At 36.5% G+C, this 21929-nt stretch overlaps 1 protein-coding gene across 6 annotated transcripts in view; it reads right to left on the reverse strand.

The window, feature by feature from the left end:
• Nucleotides 1-4280: 4280 nt before the first annotated feature.
• The window catches only part of LOC107099195 (Kv channel-interacting protein 4-like), a 201721-nt gene continuing 184072 nt past the window's right edge, over nucleotides 4281-21929 (reverse strand). For all 6 annotated transcript variants that reach the window (XM_015397239.1, XM_015397235.1, XM_015397238.1 and 3 more), the window contains 7 exons: nucleotides 19874-19998; nucleotides 13097-13166; nucleotides 12521-12591; nucleotides 10111-10218; nucleotides 6689-6793; nucleotides 6536-6598; nucleotides 4281-6426 (listed from right to left, as the gene is read on the reverse strand). In XM_015397239.1, the coding sequence (XP_015252725.1) occupies nucleotides 6379-6426; nucleotides 6536-6598; nucleotides 6689-6793; nucleotides 10111-10218; nucleotides 12521-12591; nucleotides 13097-13166; nucleotides 19874-19998 (590 nt within the window). In that variant the 3' untranslated portion in view covers nucleotides 4281-6378. The remainder of the gene's footprint in view (nucleotides 6427-6535; nucleotides 6599-6688; nucleotides 6794-10110; nucleotides 10219-12520; nucleotides 12592-13096; nucleotides 13167-19873; nucleotides 19999-21929) is intronic.

A 21929-nucleotide genomic window follows, 5' to 3' on the forward strand; every position in this document is an offset into this window, starting at 1 on the left:
TTTAGCTCGAGCTGGTTAACGAGGTGATCTGCTTGAGCTGTATTGTGGGACCAGAGACTACAGGAGCTGACACCGGGGCTTCACTCAGAGACTCAGGATGTAGAGGTCTGCTTGGTGATGCAGGTACCATGAACTGTCCATGATGAGCAAGCATGAAGCGACAGTGGAACTCCCCTTTGGGAAGAAACCTCTGGCAGAACCGGGCTCAACATGGTGGTCTTCTGCTGGACCAGTTGCAATGAGACGAGGGATGGTGACAACTGGGATTAATACTCTCTGATGAGGTTGGGGTAGAAGTCATGTCATGGAAGACGACTCAACTATGGCGGAGGAGGGGGTGGAGGTGGGTGAATTGTCGTCTGAATAAAATCTGACATTGCGTTTGCTGGATAGCGGGCTGAGACAGGGATTTGAAGGTGCTTATGAAGTGAAAGCAGGATGCTGATTGGGCTTCGTGGTGGAGTAGTTTGAAGCTGATTGGTTCGCGTCAGAGACGGATCAGCTTCTGATGGATGAGGTAAGCCAGAGTTTCTTCAATTGAACTTCTGCTAGAGCTTCATTTCAAGTCAGATTTGACTGTTCAATAACCAGAATTTTTTATTGTTTTTATATAGTTTTAGGAACTGTTAGATCACAGGAGGTATTGTTGGAGAATACTCTCCTTCCGAAGATACTTCTCCTTACAGGGAATAGATGTTCAACTCCTAGACCCGTTCTTGTTAATCTGCTTTGATTTTCTTTTTTCTAAATAAATTCTTGCAATGGAGAAGGAGCCATTTAAATACCAGATTGAAGCAACAATACTAATTTAGATTCATTACACAGAGTGGGATATATTTAAATATTTAACTTCTGTTCATTTTGATGATTTACAGCTAATTACAGATTAGCTGAAGGTCGCTATGAATGCAAACCTGGCCTCTACATCTTATCAATGCCGCTGGCTAAACATTCTTCATAGCATTCTGGGTAGAAATCCATGCAAAAGGATCAAGCTTGATTTCCATTTCTGGGTTAACTATAACCATAATCATCTACATTAACTTGTATAAACCCAGTTTATTCTAGCAGGTGAAGCAAATGAAAGGATTTAGCTCCAACTCAACTGCAAGTTGTCAGAATTGACTAAGTCTCTTGGACAGCTGTCAGTAAAATCTGAGCAAATGAGAATAACCCTGTATTGTGATTGCCAAGACCAGATAATTGAGAATTTGCACAGGCCCTCACAATCAAACTAAGGTTAATGGTAGGGTTGATCTATCTTTAAATTTACTAGATTTAAAACAATTTTAGATTTACAACTGAAATGTTGACTTTCTTCCCTCTGTTCCCGTTTACAAAGAGATAAAACTACAACTGAAATATTTATGGATATCGATCGAGGGGAAAGACTTCAGTTTATAGCCGTATCAGACTGCTGAAACGGGAAAATACAGGTTAAGCCTTAATGCGCCCGAAATGGCTCATGAATGATGTTTTCATCCTATTTTGTTATTCATGAGAGTTTCTAACAGAAAGGGACGATAGTCCAGCCTCTTGATTGATAAAAAGCCAAAAGCATCATGACTGTCTAAGGATGTTGACAGTGGACTTTAACATCTCTCCTCCGGACAAATTCACACAGACCAACAAATAAATTAATGAGGTTTTTCCCCTTCGCTGTTGTTGTGTCTGCAGATGCACCAAAGCCTGTATGCTGCCAGTGTTGTTTAAGCTCTGCAGTGGTGCCAATAGGGATCAGTAGCCCACACTTCCTGTACATCCTGGTCCTTTGTAATCCTAAAAACTTTCACTTTATGGATAATTATCTTGGTGGAAATTTTTTTTTTTTTTTACACAAAACCCTTTTGAAGTGTAAAGACATGCAATATTTTCTATGGAGGAAACTAAAGTGAAGCAGTTTCCCCCAAACAATTTGTGCATAAGAAAAGTACGGTGAAAGATTATTTCCATAATAGAGCAAAGTAAGTTAATAGAGATCTGCAGAAAAAAAACTAAACAAAGAAAACACAAACATCTCACTGTAATAAATGAAGCTCCAAAAGTTGCAAAAATACAGATTATTTTCAGGGTTACAATAAATTATGTAAGCCCCAAACTCTCTATGACTTTCCGTTTAACATTAAGTTGAAGTTCTGGAACAAAATAATAATAATTTCCTAATATGAGATCAATAGATGTTCTCCCGAGACAAGGTTAACTTTTCACCTGTGTTAACCTGTTACTACCACAAGGGGGCAAGAGCTGACTTTCCTTTAGTTTGGAGCATCTCTCTCAGATACATTTTAACCTGGACATCAAACCTTTATTAATACCATGATAGTAACACATTCAACCATTTTCTATAAACTAATGAATCTCTCATGTAGTCTCTAATTAATGCTTGAAGATTCCTGGAATTGGCTAAAAAAAAAAAAAAGACTTGCTTGTAAACTTTATGGTAGGTAAAAAAAAAAAGGATCTGAAAAAAATCCTTTTTTTTTCTGAATAAAGTAAGTGTTTACTTACCCATTGCAAAAAGCTTGCTCCTTAACAAGGTCGTTGTTGTGGATTTACTTTATACTGTTACCTTAACAAGCTGGCTCACTAGTCATACTGCAGAGATTAAATAAAATAAGATTTTTGTAAAAAGAAAAAGTAATGCATAAAAAAAAGGTATGGGAAAACATTTTTAAATATATGATATATAACCCTGGAATGTAACATTTTTATGATCCTTTATTGACCTTATAAGAATAAAATGAAGTGCAGAAAACATTCTTGATCTTGACGTTGAATGTTCCTCTACCAGAACCTGGTTGTAGTGCATTGCTGAGTATCTATATTTTATTGGAATAATGTTTCTTTTACTTCCATAGTGTCATGTTTTCTAGCCAAACGCTCCATTTAATGAGATTGTTTTGAAGAAAATAGATATTTTGAATGACCCATAGAGAAACAGTCGCTAACAAAAAACACTGAAAAGGTCCAGCTGGTAAGATTTATACAAATGAAAAGCAAAAAGTTAAGTTAAGTTATCGTCTTATCATCCCTATAAAGACAAAAAAAAACAAAACAAAACAAAAAAACATGTACGAATAAAAAATTCAAAATAAACCCATAATCTCTAAAATATACCTGCATTTGTCGGTTATTTGATGAGTCTAATTTCTGCATCCAGGTTGCTGTTAGAGAGAAACAACAGACTAATTGTCAGATGAAAACCAATCAGCAATTATACAATCTCCAGACAAGCAGTTTTTAACAATCATTGTCACCCAGCTTGCTTGCCTTGTTGGTTTTTATTTGGTGCTACTCAAATCCTCTCAGCAACCAATCAGGCGGATTCAGTGGCAGATTTTATCCAACAGGAAACAGCAAGAAACAACTTTGCCAACAACTAGATATAATCAGTCAAATCTGAGATCACAGTTCAAACCCAAGTGACTTTTACTAATAAAGCAAGTCTGAAGACCAGGAATTCATCTGAGAGCAAATTCTCATTTAATACTGTACAGCTGACAATCTTTATACAGTGACCATGACCTGGAAACAATGCTGCTGGGAACTCCTTTACATTGCCAGAATAAAGAAGAGTAAAAATTAAACAAAAACATATTGATGCTTTACTTTACAGAAAATATACATACATCATGTCAAATAAATAATACATTAAAAGCAGCTTTCCCCCCCCCTCTTATTTTTATAAACTTATTTTAAACTAACATGATACTTGCGGTAAAATCATCCTACAGACATTTGTTGGAACCTCCAGTATAGATATAGAAAAGGTAATCAAATTGGAGTACATTTCATTTTAGAACATTTTTAAAAATTCCAAACCTTCATTTTAACAAATTTGGAAAAAGACATTCTTAAAAATATGTTATAACTGAAGCATCTTCCCCCCATATTTGCAATTAAACTAAGCTTTTGTAAATTTTTAAGTCATTGAGGACTGAGCTTGTGTAATTTCTATTTGCTGCTCTTCCAAATAGGAAAGACAAGGAAACAATAATTGAACTTTATTGATCTCACATTGGAGAAATGTATCTCTGCAGAGAGCTAGAGTGGCAGTGGGGCTCGAACTCAGAACCTGAGTATTCCAAGCTCTATGCCCTAACCACTAGGCCACCTCTCCCCATCTTGCCATCTTAGTAAGGCATAAAAAATGTTAGGCTTTATAAGGCAACAAATTGTTATAAGAAAAACCTACTTATTAGGGTGCCGTGTTTGGAAAATAGCCTTTTTTAAATCAAAACACATGTATATATATATATATATATATATACACACACCCCAGGTACTGTAAATCGGTGATGCTGTGGGCCTTATGCTAAGTTCACACCTAACACAATTGAAGCAGCAGAAGTAGCTGGTATGGTTGATGCACATCAAGGCGCTTTAAAGGGTCCTGCAGCGCCTTTTGAGCAGCAGGAGGATCGCATGTAAAGCAGCGCTTCAGGGAGCTGTCAGGAAGACGGACACAGCACTGCTGAAGCAGATCGCTATGATCGCTCCCCTGAAACTGTTTATTAATGCTTAAATTAATTTAAAATGTTGAAATCTGCTGACAAAATATATCTGCTTTTATTATTCTGGTACTTGCAGTTTGTGCCACATACCTTAAAAACACTAACATCTACTTCCAGTCACTTCGAACTACTGCTGGGGAATCCTAGTGACAGCACAACGCCAGTATGTGGGGATCTGAGCAAAAATAATATTTGAGGCAGGATCTTAAGCTTGATAAACCGACTGCACAAACAATGTTTTCAGGTGGACTTTCTTGCATAAGAATATATTAAAACCACTTTTTACCAGCTTATCACAGCAAATATAGCATAGCCGCCCTCTGCCACTGAACACAGGAGCAGCAGAAGCATCAGATACATCTGTGCACAATTTCCTGGACACACTTCAGGTGCATCACAAATGCTCTAGACGTGGGTCTGACCTTCATGTGTACAAGCATCAAAAATGAAGCAGGAGGTGCCAACCAAAGCGCGTCCAGTGTGAACGTAGCATAAGTCTCCTCTGCAGTCTCTCTGAACCATGTTGGAGTCCACTGCATAATTTAAAATAAAAGGATGTGAGGTTTAAGATTTATGATGTGTTGTTAGAAGCTGTAGCAGAAGGAAACGTTGGTATTTTTTGTTATGGCCTAAATAGGCTTTTCCCCGAAAAGCATTAGAAAGAGAGGACAAAAGTATCACTTTAAAATATCGCTGATGTATTTGTCTGTTGTGCACTGAACAAGTTTTCTAACAATTTCTGAAGGTACAGCCAATTGGGAGTTGGTGGCCATGTGTGCTCAGTAGGAAACCACTGCTTGTTACGGAGGGAAAAAGACGTAAGGTTTGTTGTTTTCTGTCAAACATACTGTTCCGTTATGGTTGTAGCTGCTCAACCAGGAAATATAAAGGAATGTTTTTACAAACTGAGACAAAAATTCATGTTTACTACAGATTCAGGTGCAGCAGTAAGCTACTCACTGATATAAAATGTAATATTGAAATAGCCTAATGTAAGAATAAATTAAAAACTCATTTATCAACATTTATTTAAATTCTTTTAAAAAATGTTAATAGTTTTAAAAGTATAAAGCATTAAACAGCATCATTTTTATGGCTGTTATGTTCTAAACCAACGAACCAGGCATTTTGATAATGAAATGGTAGAACCTGCATAAAAACAGGATATAAAGAGTGTGAGCATGCTTGGAATAGACATGATTACATTTCACATATTTTAATGTGAAATTATGCTAAAGAAATAAACAATTTCAAGGCTTAGGACAGATCTTTACCAGAGGTGCCAACAAATTTGTCCTCATCTGTACTCATGTGCTTAAGATATGGTCCAATTCTGACATCAATACAATCCTTGTTTTGTGTAGTTGGCAGGTAAACATGAGCAAAATCGAAAACTAATTTCTCATTGTTCAATCTTTAGTATGTACAATTCAAAATAGTACAACATATGTGTCTTTTCTCTCTAAATAAAGAGTAAAATCACACACCACACTTTTCTAAGTCTGGTAAGAACACTCTGGAACTTCAAATTGTTCAATTTTTCTAAAGCTGTGAGTCACAGTGACGTCATTTGGCAGTAAATAAAACAAGGCTTAATAGGCTGATTTTGTGTTTTATTTGAATTAACCTCCTATCCAATCATTCATTTTAATTAATCCTATTTTAATATAGTAATAAAAGAAAATAACTTCCAGAGCGTTCCCAACATGCTGCTATTTCTAATTGTGGCCCAAGAGTGATAATGAACAATCTATCTATGGTCAAAAGTCTGCATAGCACACTGTAGACAGTATGAGTCCAAATCAGTAACTGGGCCATGCTAAAGATGAAGCTTCTCTCCAATGGTTGGCTAAGCAGCCAAAAGTTAGAGAACATTTTCAAAGAGATGCATCGATCGCATGATGTTTTCATCCTGAGGATTATAAAAAAAAAAAAAAAAAAAAAGAGAGAGAGACAATAGGATTTATAATGGTGAGTTAAAGACAACAATAGTGAAAAGTAGAGCGGGGAATCCGGCTTACATTTTGGCAACAGTCAATGAACTCGTCTATGGTTACCACACCATCTTTATTTTTATCCATCTTCTGTCAGGAGGAGAGAATAGAACATATAAGCATAGGAAACAAAGCAAGGGGGATATTTAACTATAAATATAGAAAAAAACAGAGACTTGCTTGAAAGAATACTTCTACGTGCTGACGAGGCGTCTCTTCTTTAAGGACGGGGTAAGTACATTTACCCATCATGTCATAGATGGCCTTCATGATGTCCAGCATTTCCTGCGAAATGCACAAGCAGACAGAAAACCCCCAAAGTTATATGTTAAAAACAACAATATTTCATTAAAGTTAGGACATAATATTGAGAATCAACTTTTCAGCCATTCAATTTGGATGAAGTTTCATTGGATTTTAGTGCAACAACAAGCAGCATTCCTGTGTTTTTCTGACACAAAGAAAGCATTTAATACAAACTCATCAAAAAACAGAAAATGCACTACTATACATGGAGTAATGAGATAAAGTTAAAAGTCTCAGACTGTGACTGACAGTTGCTGTTGAAATAATATGGATAGTTTTCTTTACAACACAGTTGTCACTACCCAATCTGTAGTGGAAGAACGATCCTTACCATCAGCTCATTTGTGCATGTGCAACAAGACATACATCAGGGTCGCCCTCTAATTTATTTTGTAAAAAAGACCTAAATTACATATTTCACTCCCAAAAATTTCTAAATGTTCTAAACTATAATGTGTTAAAGGTTATTAACATATTTCCCGAGAAAATAAATGCCTAAAATCCTTTCTTTTTTATCGCACTTCTGTGCCCGATCTGTGCCAGAAATGGGATCCTATTTATGGGCTTTGGATTTAAACATAAATCTAGTCTTTTTAAGATTTATGATTTCTTTTGCTGTAAACATTATAGTATATAAGGTGTAAGCTAAAGAAAGAAGCCACTAATATGCAGATAAACATGGTTTAATCATATTTTGCCGGACTACTCTGAGCATGTCCGATGATGACGTCAGATAAGCAGTTTAACAGAAAAAATGTAAAAAGCATCAAATGGGTTGAATTAAGGATAGAAATAATTTATTTTAGCACCATAATTACATTATTCATGACGAATGAGCTGATGGTACGGATCATGCTTCTAGTTCGAACCGGATAATGACAAGAATATCTTTCTAACAGGAAGAACTTTAGTGAATATATGGCAATATGCTGGCCCCAGTGACAGTGTGTGTCCTCTGTCAGTATACAACATCTGCTGTTAAACTGCTTTCCATACAACTTTAGCCACAAGAATTTGCTACAGCGGAGAATTTTTTCCCTCAGTGTCTGAGCTGAATAAATGAGTCATAATCAGTATTATTGTGCAACACATTGTCCTTGAGCCCATGACTTTTTAAGGGCTAATTGATATAATTTTGTTAGAAAGCTACAGTATTATTCAATCATTAAACTCTGGAGAATTACAAATGCAGTTTTCAAATTCCTGAGCAGCGCTCCTTTTTGTTTGGTCTGCTAAGCTCTAAAAAGAAAATGCTGCTCCAAATTAGATTAATTGCTTCGATTGGTAACATGTAATTGAATCAAGTTGATCCCACTCAATTTATTAAGTTTATAAGTTGAAAAATAAATAAAGGTATGCAAAATAATTCAAGCACTTGTCACAAATTGAGGAAATTATTTTAATTAGGGCCGCATTTTTTAAGGGTGTAACACGTCAGACAGCTTTTTACTGTTTCCTCGCAGGACCAGTCACCACATAAATTATCAACTTGGTGCTGAAGACTTGCTTTTTTAAAAATTTGTTTTTACTGCTTTTGACATATATACATTTTTTGAGGCGATAAAAGCCATATGCTTTAAAATCCCATCCTTTACAACTAAATTAAACTGTTTTCATTAAAATTAGTTGTAATTTGGACAATTCGTACACAGTTCAAAGATTAGAAACATTACATAAGATTGAAATCTATCAACAAACAGTGAATCAACAGGAACTTATTTAATCCCTAAAGTGTGAATTATGGTCCCTAAAAGTGAGCTTTCATCTAGTGCCAGAATAAAGCAATCATCTGCCAGATACTTTGGTCCTAAAACTTCAGAACTAATAGTACCCCTTAGAGTGTTGCCTGGTAGAGTTAATTATTCCTTACAAGTTAATTATTTTTTTTTTTTTTGCAAATCACTTTGATTTATGTTATTCCAACAAACTTGCATCAATAAAGTTCAGTTTAGAGCAAGTATTTGCCAAATGATAAGCCTCTACTGAAGACTTGCACAGCAGGAATATGAAGATGGCATCATATAAAATCCAAACAAGTCAACAAAACAAAGTTTCTCGAAAAAAAAACGAACATGGGCCAGTTTCTGGTTCCAAGGGATTTAGAGGCACATTGGGAGGAAATTATTTTCCACGGCGCTATACAACTTAATTGCAATATACAGTCAGTTCCTGAAAACAGCCTTAAAAACCATTTGCTATTAGAAACAAAATGTTTGCTGTTTTAAAAGGTTTCTGGGAAGACTCAGACTTTGAGAAGAAAACATTTTCCTTTACTCTAAAAGCTTATTGGAGCTATACAATGAGCATTAGCATGTCTACTGGTACTGTCATGATCATGGCCATGATGACTGGCCCGATTAGTCTTTTCATTCACCTGCTTTGCTCCGCCCAGTTCTCATTACAGCTCATCTGATGCACTTACTTCAGCCTCTATTTAACCTGTCTTCTTCCAGTCATCAGTGTCAGATTATTCAAGCTTTTGGTGAGAGTTCTCTAGCGTACCTGATTGTGTTTCTGATTGCCTGATCCGGACCAGTTCTGCCTCTGGACCTCTGAGCCTGCCTGTCCCTGTTCTAATCTGTTTGCCCGACCCGTCATCGGACTCCTGCTGGATTCTGTCTGCGTACAGAACCTGGAACTGTTTCCTGACACCGTCCTGGATTTTCCTTTAGCACCTCTTTGGATCTCTGATCTCCTTGCTCTGACTTCTGAGTATGTCAACATTGGCCTTGTTTTTGCCCTCTGAATTATCCTGCCTTCCTTCGTCTGCTCAGTACTGATCCCCTGCCTGTTCCCAAATGTCCGGGATTTCAGCATCTGTGTCTTCCTGCGTGGCGCCCAATACGTCTTATGGGCGATCGGCTTTGACTAACCTCATCCATTGGACACTGACTGAACTTTAAGACCAGGTCAGTGACTCACACGTTCATTATCATCCTAAGCCAGATAGATGTGGTCACTAACCTGTGCCAGTCTAAGGCAGAGGTTCCTGCCTTAGATGCAAACGCCAGTCTCCACAGTTCTGTCTTGATTAAACACTTTGTGAAACCTAACTGTCTCTCTGCCTCGAAAACTGGGTCCTCTTGTTCTGAGCCTGACAGGTATAACAAATGGTGTCCAAAATATTTGCTACTGAGGCAAATAAAACCTGTGAAATGCTGACCATATTCCATAACTTATTTTAAATCTTTGTTTCCCTATATGTTGTTATACTGACTGAAGCATAGAATGGGAGACATGAATCTTAAAAAGTCAATGACAGAGGCATGGGTTATTAATGTTAAGATATTGCATACCTCTTTAGTGATGTATCCATCTTTATTGATGTCATAAAGGTTGAAAGCCCAAATGAGCTTTTCCTGGACTGTGCCTCGCAGCAGGATTGAAAGGCCCATAACAAAATCCTGTAACAGAACAAGAAGTTCTCACACGTCAGGAAAAAAAATAATGATAATCATCACTTCTCAGACTTGAAATCTCCAGAGGTAAACAAAACCAGCCTCCATATTTCTGCTAGCATACAGAAACCATGTTGGTTATTAATTGGAGATGAAGGATGAAACAGCAAAAGTGAAACCTCTATAAATCAAAATACCTCATTATTCAAATGATCAGAAAGCTTGTAGTCTGTGTGGGACCCTACAGGGAACCGCTGTTTTTCTGCAGAACGGGACGCGAATAAATCAGGAGGGGGGCTTTAGTTGGACGTGATGACAGCTTCTCTGTCCTAATAAGCAAATATCTGTCCCTCATAAATATTAATAAAAAACAGCCAGCATTACAAGTCTGCTTGGTTGGGTGGAATAAAAATGATTGAGGAAACATGTTTGACTTGATTCTTCAGAAGTTATTGTGAAGGACTTTATAGTCACTTGATGGATCAAACTTTGAAACTCTTTAGGCTTATGCAATCTTTTTGTATTCTCTACCTTTAGCAGCTCATAACCCAAATATCTGCTGCAAAAACTGGCTGATTACCCAGGTAAACATGTGTAAAAGGCTATACAACTTAGAAATTTAAAAAAAGATATATGTAATGATTAAAAAAAGCTATCCAAAATGTAAAAAATGAAAGATCTTTAGCTTCCCTGGGGTAATAATATTAGCACCGGGTCCATTTCTCCTAGGCACTTAAAAACAGGAAACACAGGAGAACATACAACTCAAGTATGTAGTCAGGCTATAGCTACATGTCTTATAACAATATATATAGGCAAGGTAAGTTTATTTTATAGCAAAACTCAGTAAAAGGGCAATTCAAAGGTTTTTACAAGAATTAAACAATAAAATAGAAAAAATCGAAAAAAAAAACCCCAATAAAATCACGTAGTAAAACAAATAAAACAGTTGGACCAAAACCTTATACTTCTAATACCTTAGTTAATAGTTAAACATTAACAGTCAAAGGCAATCATTAACAAAGAGGATTTTAACTTTCGCTTAAAAGAACTCAGGCTTTCAACACTTTTACAACCTTCTAGAAGTTGATTACAGATAATTGGATCAAAGGAACTTAATGCTGCTTCTCGATGTTTGGTTCTAGTTCTGGGTGTACAGAGTAGGCTGGAACTAGAAGACCTGAGTGGTCTGGGAGGTTGATCACTGACAATAAATCTGTTATGTATTGAGGAGCTGATCTATTTAGTGATTTATTGACTAACAAAAGGATTTTAAAGTCTATTCTCTGAGCTACAGGAAGCCAGTGTAAGGACTTCAGAACTGTGCTGATGTGCTCTACTTTCTTAGTTCTAGTGAGAACACAGGCAGCAGCATTTTGGATTAGCTGCAGCTATCTGATGGATTTTTTAGGCAAACCTATGAAGAAACTGTTGCATTAATCAATTCTACTAAGGATAAATGCATTAATGAGTTTTTATAAATCCTGTTTGAACATTAGTCCTTTAATCCTAGAAATGTTCTTCAGGTGATAAAAGCTCCACTTTATAACTGCCTCTATGTGCCTCTGAAGGTTCAGGAAAGTTGAAAACACCTGAACCTGTAGCATACTTGTCTGGACATTTAAAATATATTACATCACAACTTTTAAAGTTTTAAGAAATGCCAAATAAAAATATCCAAACCAGCTGTTACATAAATGGGGCATACAGGTCACCCAGTCTTCATTGTTCCTTGCATGCCTTTAATATCAGTATTTTAACCTTCTACTTCTTTTATGTTTCTGCTTTATCATTACTTACCCTCTTTCCTTTAATGGCCACTTATATGATCACTTTGGATTGTTCATGTTTTTAGATGTTGGTCACATAGAAGAAACCATAACACCTATAGAGACCTTTTACATGTGAAAGTAAAAGTGAATTTTGAATACAGTCATAGTGACATCTTATTTTTTCCTACAGTTCTCAATATATATATATAGAGGTCAGCCCAGGGCACCAATACTGCAAGGATTGTCCCTGAGGAGAGTCGTGCAAAGTAAAAGTCTCAACAGAAGACTGAGTGGGATTATATTTGTATAGGAGAGGTAGAAAAAAAACAGCAGCAGGGGTGACAGCAAGTATGGCGGCTGTGGTTGATATTATGCGACTAAATTTCTATAGAAAAATATATTTTTTTGGGATATTTTTACATATTTTTCCAGAAGTGTTGGTTCAATGTGAACTTTAAAGTATATTTGAATCTATTCGTAATCTTTACTAGACTGTAACAGGTTTTCTGACATAAAATAAATAACAGCAGGCTCACCTCGAAGCTCACAGAGCCGTTATGATCCGTGTCAAACGCGTTGAACAGGAAATGTGCGTACGTCGAAGCATCTAAAAGAAATGAAATTCAAAATGATTTCTCTTCAGTTCAGCCCATCTAATATCAAAAAGTAAACCTATAACAAGAAAGAAAACGGTTCAGAGTTTTTTTTTTTTATATTACTTTATTTTGTAGTTTTCTGTTCAGCTTCAAAGAAAAGAAGTCTTTGATGAGAGAAACGAAAAACAGACTCAGTGCAGAGAGTTTTCTCATTGTTTCCTGTGTGGAGAGGCTTATCTGTTTACCGCTCTGCCTTTCTTCTCTGAGGGGACAAATCAAGGCCTCCTAATGTTTTCTTCATATTTCCTTGAGTTGAGTATATTTGCTTAATGATAAAAGCCTTCAGTGAAAAACCGAAGGCTGCACATGTAATAAACAACAAAAACAACCGAAATTTCAAAGCATTTGCTTTGATGGAAGGTTAGATTCAAGTGGGTTTTACTTGATGAGACGAATAGACTTGTTATTAAACAAGGTTACACAGGATATCTGAAGCAGTTGCTACACACTCCATACCTCCTTGTGGAAAAAACTGTGCGTAGATGTCTTTAAAGGTATCTTCATTGACGACTCCACTTGGACATTCCTAAAATATAAATAAAAAAAACAGGTAATTTTCCATCCATTACAGGTTTGATTTTTTCTTAAAGTACCAATATAGACAGTAGAAAGGGCTTTTTTTTTTTGGAACCTTTCTCATTACTGTGACCCTTTGTGTCGACCATCCCAACCTCAGCCTGGTGGCATTCAGCAGCAAACCCTCAGCAGTGATCTTATCTACAGCCTTTTAAAGTCACCCACCTGCTGGTGGCATTCACTGAAAAGACATTTATGTAACACCTTCAAGAAGGACATTTTTACTGCCGTTTTAAAGAGTCAAAGATGTTCCTGATGACCTTGCTCAGCACAGTGCTTGTGTAGGAAGTTACTTTTTGCAGGCTCAGGTTTGCTCTCTTGCAAATCTGAACATTTATGAAATAGGAAACTGAAATGGAAAGAACAAGATCACTGCTCCGGGTACATCTGGGATCTTATGGAGCCTAAGCCATGTTTTTTCAGGGTTGCAGGGAAAGAAGAAATAACCAAGATGGAGAAGTTAGCTGGAAATCAGAAAGAGCACAGATTGCTGATAGAAAAACTTAAAATAAGGAGATATAAGCTGTAAGGTAAACAAATGCAATGTATTCTGTATATTCTTATATATAACTATTATTTTATTTAAAGGAAAATCACAGTAGTGTCTGACTTGTGTGTTTCGTTGCAGCTATAAATAATTCTTCACATTATCCATTGGAAAAACATAAGCAGAAAAAAGGAGTGGTATCCTGTAGGGTTTAGCTCTCATCTCATATTTGGCCAAAGGCTAACTGACCTACTGTATACTTTATATACACCACATTCTGTAAGTCCTCTCCCTGTCATCTTTGTTTGCTTTCCTGCTTCTCAGAAGATGGTTAATATTCAATCCTCCAGAATAAAGGCAGGCCTAACTATTCTCCATCATATCTCATAATTTTTCTCCAAATTACTATCAAAACCAAGACAATACACTCATGTGAGAACACCACCACTTACATCTGCCAAATTATTTTTTGAAAAAAGTGTGTTGTCAAGTCGAGATCGGGCCCTTGACAGATTCTCGTTCATCAATTTTGGAATTGGAACAAGTCGAAATAGTTCCAAAATTAAAATAAAATATTGACTTACTTTTTTTATTTAATAATTTTTATTATAATATTAAGGCTTCAGATTAGCATCGAATCTGAATGTAAAGTTAAAAAGAGAACATTTAATCAACACAGTTTTGGTAAATAAACACAGGGTTCACAATATTAGTAAAGCGAAGATCGACCAGAGATACATGAAGACAATGTAAACAAAAACAAAAAAAATTGTAGGAACTCTACCATTTGAATGTAAGGATCAGTAGAAGGAGGAAAATAGTAATCTATTCTCACCAAAGTAAAAGGATTAGGAGGTAATCGTGTTTCACATTCACAATTAAAGAATACTGAACAGCACTGGAGCCACTGTTATGGCTAAGAGGAGAAAAAGCTGCTGCTCTGCTGTCAGACTGCAGTTTGCAAAAGATCAGAATTATAAGCCATAAGCCAGAATGCTGCCAGGAAAACACTGATTTGTGAATGACTGAGACCAAAATAGAGCATCTGTAAGTATCCAAAAGTTTGGAAGAGGATAAGAGCGGTTTCCAGCAGACGGAGGGACATCTGTGTATAAACTGAATCTAAAAAGCGTCAAAAGAACAAGCAAACATACCTCCTGACCAAAAAATTAAGTTCCTATTTCACAGTGACTTACAATAAAAGAAGTCACACAGTACAGTAGAGATTTCTTAGTGTGAGTTGAAGTGAGGAAAGTATTTATGTTGAACATTAAAGGTACTACAAAATAAGTGTAATCTAGCTGAAGTCTGAAGAAAAAAACTTCTAAGATCTCCAAAAAAAGGTGTAGAACATCACACATCAAAGGTAACTCTAAAAACTCACAGGCTGATGCGACTGCTTCAAAGTTAAACATCTATAGAATGGAATGGAATAGCATAGAACTAGATATAAAAGAAAATGGAGAAATTGTTAGAGTAGAAGTGGTTACACAACGTGTTTTTACAATATTAATACTCTGTATCTGGAGAATAAAAAAAATCAATAACAGCTGTGGACATTTTTTAAAGTAATGGATATATGAAAAATAGCAGCAACACGAAAGATGTGCAAAAAAAATGATAGCAACATGTTATTTAACTGACAAAGAGAGAAGCTGTGCAAAAATAAGCATCAATGTACAGTAACAACTTATTGAGGTTGTTGGGAACAGTGATGGTTATAAAGTCTTCCAGCCGCTGAAAGGAAGGATCTATGAAAACGCTCCCTGGTGCATTTAGGGTGCAGCAGTCTGTCACTGAAAGAGCTTTCCAGTTCAGCAACTGCTTCATGCATAACTAAAATATATGACAACTCATTAGAGAGTTACCAACTAAAAAGCATAGTTTATGTAGAAATAATAGGAAATATGATCTAAAACAACACAATATGAGAATTCTTACTGTTAAAGACCAACTATGGCGCTATGTTTTGGCAAAAAAAAAAAACAAACACAAGAGAATCAAGAAAACAAATAGTTCTGCTTTAAACAAACGTCTTTAGAACCATCGAGGATGAAAGGTTTGCTGCATAATTCCCCCTGAGATTCTCCTTTGTCATTAATTCACACCAAACCCACTTTTAAAAAGGGGAATTTTTAGACGAGAGAGAAGTCAGGTAAACATGAAACCAAGTAAGATTGAATATTTTCTTTGGGTCTGAAAAATGATTTTATAAAACCTAAAAGATGTTTGCTGGACAATAATGGACAAAAGTTATAGCAGGTTATTTATTTACAAGGGTTCATTCTACTATAAAGAACCTTAGAGACATATTCTCTTTCTGCTTAGATGTTTGTTTTTGATCATCATATTAGCTACCTGGCCCTATCTGAAAATAAAAGATTTATCTTCCTTTCTATAAGTAATGGACATTATTAAAGGGGCAGTTAGAAGAGTTTTATTGATTTATTTTGAAGTCTTTGGTGCTCAGACGTGATTGGGAAACATTGGTACTGAAATTTACTTTGTTAATATGCATAAGCAGATGAATGAGAACAGGGATGCATCCTCCCAGGGCTGAAATTGGTGGTGGAATGGATATCGAATGAAGAAAGGTTCTGTCTTGGACTGCAGGTTGTATGAGCCTTCCATGATGAGCAACTAGGAGAAGACTTTGAAGAGAAAAAGCAGTCCCCTTTGAGAGCATGGCGGTCTTCAGAGTGACTTGGGAATGCTTCAGGGAATGCCATATGAGATCAGGAGTTCACTTGTTATAGGTATGAGATTGCAGACAAAGAAGAAAAAGCAAGATGAAGCTCTGCAAGTCATGGTGAAGAAGGGGTTTTTAATCTTTTTGAAATCTCCCATTTTAAACTTGCATAATTACAGAAGTTTTAGCATTTAGACTGCTTTAATTTAGCTTAGTTTATTTTTATTTTAAACCACCATAAAAAAAGACAATGCATTATAAAAAGAAGAAAATTATCTGGAGCAGGAATAACCAGGCATAAGGTTAAAACTTGATAATATTACGAATGAATAACTTTATACGTATTGTTATCATACTTGCATCTTAGAAAAAATTAGTGGCTAAAAGTTTACCTTACGTTTAGACCCTTTATTGAATATGTTATTTCAAGAGATATTTTAATGACTAAAAAATGACAGGAAATTGTATTTTACACCTTATGTTTGAAGCAGTTTAAGACTTACTTTACTAAAAGTCAAATGTCACATAAATGAATATTCATAAAATGAAGGGATGTTTGACCATGTAGTTTAACCTCACTTTAATCTGCACCTTAAATTACATCTGTCAGCACCATTACCATACTAATGTGTGCCGTTGAAACAGGACAGGGTCAGCTACTTCCTCTGAAATCGTTGGCTCTTAGCGACCAACATTTTTGGTAAACTGAAAGTCAATAATGCTTTACTGACCAACACTGACAACATGAATCATCAGTTTTAAATTTTCAGCAGCCATATTTATTACCACAGTGTTGTTGGTGGCCTACTGGTGGGGTAGACCATTTATCAACGCAGAGTGCTGCCTGCTGGAGATCCATTTATGATCTAGTGGTCCTGCAATTCAATTTGAGGTTTACAGTAATAGCTACATCAGGACAGATCAGCACAGCAAGAAAATATGACCTTGTTTTAAATATTTATAAATGTTTAATTGTATGCTTTAAAGTCGCCCCAGAAGAAGGAACACAACAGTATATATTTGACTTAATTACCTTAGCTCATATCTTACTGACACTGTTATTAGACATGTGCAACTGGCCCCAAGGATTAGTTTTATACTGAAGATGGATAGCAAAGAGATGCTACAGGGAGTGATATCGAGTCATTGGGAATAATACAATACACATAAAGTGTTCATCATCTAACAATTGAACTGGTGACCTCAGACTACATATTTTGGAGCTTCAAATGTGTGGACAATATTATATCTATCTTGTTTCTTTCAGTGAGAGAGATTCATTTAGAAAATTACCTGATTCAGACAACTTGTTTTGTTTCTGTTTCATTATGTTTGAACCACCTGTGCTCCAAGCGGCTGCTTAATAAAGTCACCTGTCAAAATAAACCACCTCCGTCTCCCGCCTGCATCTGAGGCATTCGATTTGCTTCGAAACTCTGGACAACAAGGACAAAGGGGCCAAACTTCTCATCATGGGAAGCCAGCCAGCTTCTATTAGTCTGCTGCCCTTAAAAGCTCTCCTTCACTCCAGCAATGACGCTGGAACAAGACAAAGAAGTGTTATTTGTCTCCGGCAATTCAAAAAGAACGTGATTTTAAAAAAATTATAATTACCAGCAGTAGTGAGAGTCCCATCTTATTTATTTAAAAAAATTAGACTTTATTGACAAAATGTAATTATGCAACAGTGATAAATATAAAAGAAATACTAACAAGGAGAGCATCAGTAGATAGCTTATTTTCTCTATCATGTTCAAATACAAGAAAGTGAACAAAAGAAAATGTATTTGATGAAAAAAGGCTTAGTCATCGCCATTGGGGTATTCTGCTCAGCTTGTGATTGAGGTTTAAGAGTGGACCGAGAAAATGGCACATCCATTTCAAGATCTAATCTCCTCTTAGTCTGGGAAAACCTATTCTTTTTTCTTCTTTGAAGCCTAGTGTGCCGTTACTTTATAGTCTCAAAAATATTAGTCCAACTTTGGAAAAGAGAAAAAAAACTCAAATTAAAACATCTCTAACCTGTCTTTTATTGTCGTTTTAGTTTGACGTCTCAAAATAAATAAATCCAGACACTAAACTGAGTTTAATAGATAATTACATTATACAAATGCTGGATGATTGATTTTTTTCGGCCTTCGCTGCAGCATATCTAGGATACAACCAACAAAAGTCGTATTCACTCTGTCCGAAAACTGCTGAACTGAAACATAACATTCATCCCTGAGCTAAAGAGAAAAAAGGACTGTGGGCCAGTCCCACATCTTTTCTGCTATCGGTAAGTTTTTACACTTAAGAAAGTAATCAAAGTCTTAGAGTCCGGAGGAAGAGTGAAGAGACACAGGATCCAGCTCGCTTGAGGTCCATGTAAAGTTTCCACGAGGGCCACATCATCTATAAGTGGCGATCCACTATATTTTAGCAAGTCCAAAGTCAGTGGATCCATCTGATCCATCAGGATACTTAATCTTCCTTATTATGCTTCCATGCTGACCAGCTTTATGGAAATCCCTATATCATTTCTACACAACCATAAATGACACCTGGTTAATTGACCATTGTATCACCCCGCAGCTCCACTGGAGCCGACCTTATCTAAGCCCCATGAAGAATCTATAGAGTATTGTCAGCAATGCAGAACAGAAGGATAGCATTAAAGCAACAGTGTCCTCCAAATCATCTCAGAGAAACCACAAACAGAACATCTCCATGCCACGCCGGCCTAATGTAGTAAGTAACGCAAAAGAAGCCCCACCTAAACAGAGTGAATATACTGTGCTTTAGATGGACGCACTATTCAGTAGGCTGCCATTCTCTGTGTTAACATCACCAAATCTTCAAATCAACTGTACATGGATCTAAGTGGGTCTTGAGGCCCACAAAATATTAAAAAAATGTCCTTTGTAAACATTCTTTAATAATGGTGTACACATCTGCAGGTTTTTCTGCCAGAAACTGAACAAATAAGCATGTTGTGGCAAGAGAAATCAGTTCTTAAGTTATTCAAGCGTAAATGAATGCAAAACTAAAAGTAATAAGATAGGGAAAAACATCACATCCAAACTCATCCAGACCTATAAATCATCAAAAATCATTCAAACACATCTCAGTATTCTAGAGACTGCAGTGATCCTGAATCACTGATCTAGCTAATAGCTAATAAATACAGGTATTTAACACTACTTATCTATCAGTGAGTACCGTGAACAAAGAGGCAGAATTTTTGAAAATACTCTGGTAAGGAAAGAGGGATTTTTTCCATCACATTGGATAGAAAATACAAAGAATACAGCAAAAGAAACTGAAGGAGAAACCCCTTCCATAAATCTCTGCAGTGGAACTAGTGAAAGAATAATCAATAACAACAAAAAAATCAAGCCAGGCAACTTTTAGATACTATGAAAGAGATGAATGGTAGAAGAGCCACTAAAGACATTATACATAATATATAAGCTAGCTCCACAGTAGGTGTGTCTCTTACGTTCTTGAAGCCACGGTAGAGGATTTGTAGCTCCTTCCTAGAGAACCGTGTCTGTGCCTCGAGCTGCTCCAGGCCCTCAGGGCGATGACGGACTGCAGAGAGCTCCAGCTCATCTTCTACGCTGTCTGAACAGAAGAAGCAACAGAAGGTCAAACTAGATCAGATTCTGACTGGAATGCATTTCAAAAGTATTAATAAAACTTAAACTTCATACATATATATATACATTTACAGCACTTGCCCAGATTTTATTCATAAAGCATTTAGAGAATTACTTAAATTTTACAATAACAAAATATCAATTTTATATGCTAAGATAAAATTAGCTCTGTGGTTGTTACAGTATGGAGAAAGTGTAAGAAATAAAACAAAAAAGGTATTAAAATCAATGGAATGTAAGGTATTATAGCCTTACAAATTTTAAATATTGAGGAAAAATATTTGGAAACAAAAACATAGCAGTCTGATAAAATACCTCCTGTTACACCTGATTATACTAGGTCTCTCTTTTAGCCTTTCATACAAATCAAACAAGAAACAAATATGAGATCAGAAGTAATTAGAGTCGTTGAGCCCCCAGTACACAAGTCAGCATGGCAGAGAGCCTCCGGATAAGAGTGCTCAGTAATAAACCCTGTGGAGTGCTTTAATGGGCTTATTATGATGGCAAACGCTGTCTGGGCACTGTCACTGCACTAGAGGTGTCCTAGCAGTGCTGCGTTCCACTTTCATGCACCTGAAGTGTCACACACAGTCTAAGTGCCTCATTAGGATCAAGAAGTTTTACTTCACCCGACAACTTGAAAGCCAAATATTCAAGCAAACCACTTTTCACCTGTTGTTGATAAGCAAACTCTCTGCACTTACAGGTTATGTTTTTCCTAAATCTAGCTAAAACTGGATGAAATGAAAAAGATGAAACGTGAAACATTCTTTACCTTTTTGCTAAAAATATCAGCACATTTTTTCCTCTGTGAACTGGTAAAAGCCATATATCCAAAGCCTAAACTTGCCACAATAAAAAAATAAATAAAAGAACAACATCATAATCATAATAAAGACAGCCAGTTGCTTTGATTGCAGGCATATAGCTTTTTACTATTGAAGCAAGGAAAGAGCCTCATGAGTACAGCCTTCGCTTGTGGGGAAGCTGAGGGTAACCTGGGAAATTCAACATAATCGCTGGTGGTCTGCTACAGGAAGCTAGGTATGCAGGAGATGGGGGATTCATTCGAGCTCTAAACTCTGCCTCTTTTTTTAATCAGGACAACAACTAGGGATGGGAATCGAAAACCAGTTCCTGTTCAGAACCGGTTCTGTGTGTTCCAATTCCATGGCACCGTTTGGCAGCTCGCTTAACGATGCTCTTATCGATTCCAGACAGACATCTGATTGTTTCACATGTTCCTGAGCCATTTCCCAATCTGCAGCTTATTCTTAAGTTCCTCTCATGTGGATCCAACTACAAGTTTTAGTTCATGAGGTACACACCCTTTACTTTAAAACTTTCCCTTTCAATGAAGCTTAATGTTAAAGTTAACCTGAGCTATCTCTCTAGTTATGCTACTATAGGCTTAGTCTGCTGGAGGACATAGGAACCAATTTTCGTCATTCTGTTTCATTCTACTTCTATTCTCCAATTCTGCAATACATGCGAGTTCAATCGTAAACTTTTTGTTAGTCGAACTATTTCTTGCTTCCTTAGCAGGAGCTTCATATGGTCTGTGATCTGTTTGGCAGTGACCCCATCCAGGAGGGTGGCATCACCTGGGGTGCTGCAGTCAACAACTTTAATCATGGACAATAAATTTGGACCAACTTTCAGGTACTTACTGTCCTGTTTCTCTTCTAGACATAGCTACAGGTTCAGTTTTGACCATGAATCTTGGGGATTCGGTATTTCCATTACCAATTTTGTCAGGGTCACAGCATAACCAGCTTCCTGGTCTATAACCATAAAACAGCCTACACAGCATCATCTTCCCAATTAGCCAAGAAACCTGACTTAAGACATAAAAATTGTGTTAAAACATTAAACCTCACAATCAGTCAGGGT

The sequence above is a fragment of the Cyprinodon variegatus genome, unplaced genomic scaffold (assembly GCF_000732505.1).
Source record: "Cyprinodon variegatus isolate N-32 unplaced genomic scaffold, C_variegatus-1.0 Scaffold845, whole genome shotgun sequence".
NCBI lineage: Eukaryota > Metazoa > Chordata > Actinopteri > Cyprinodontiformes > Cyprinodontidae > Cyprinodon > Cyprinodon variegatus.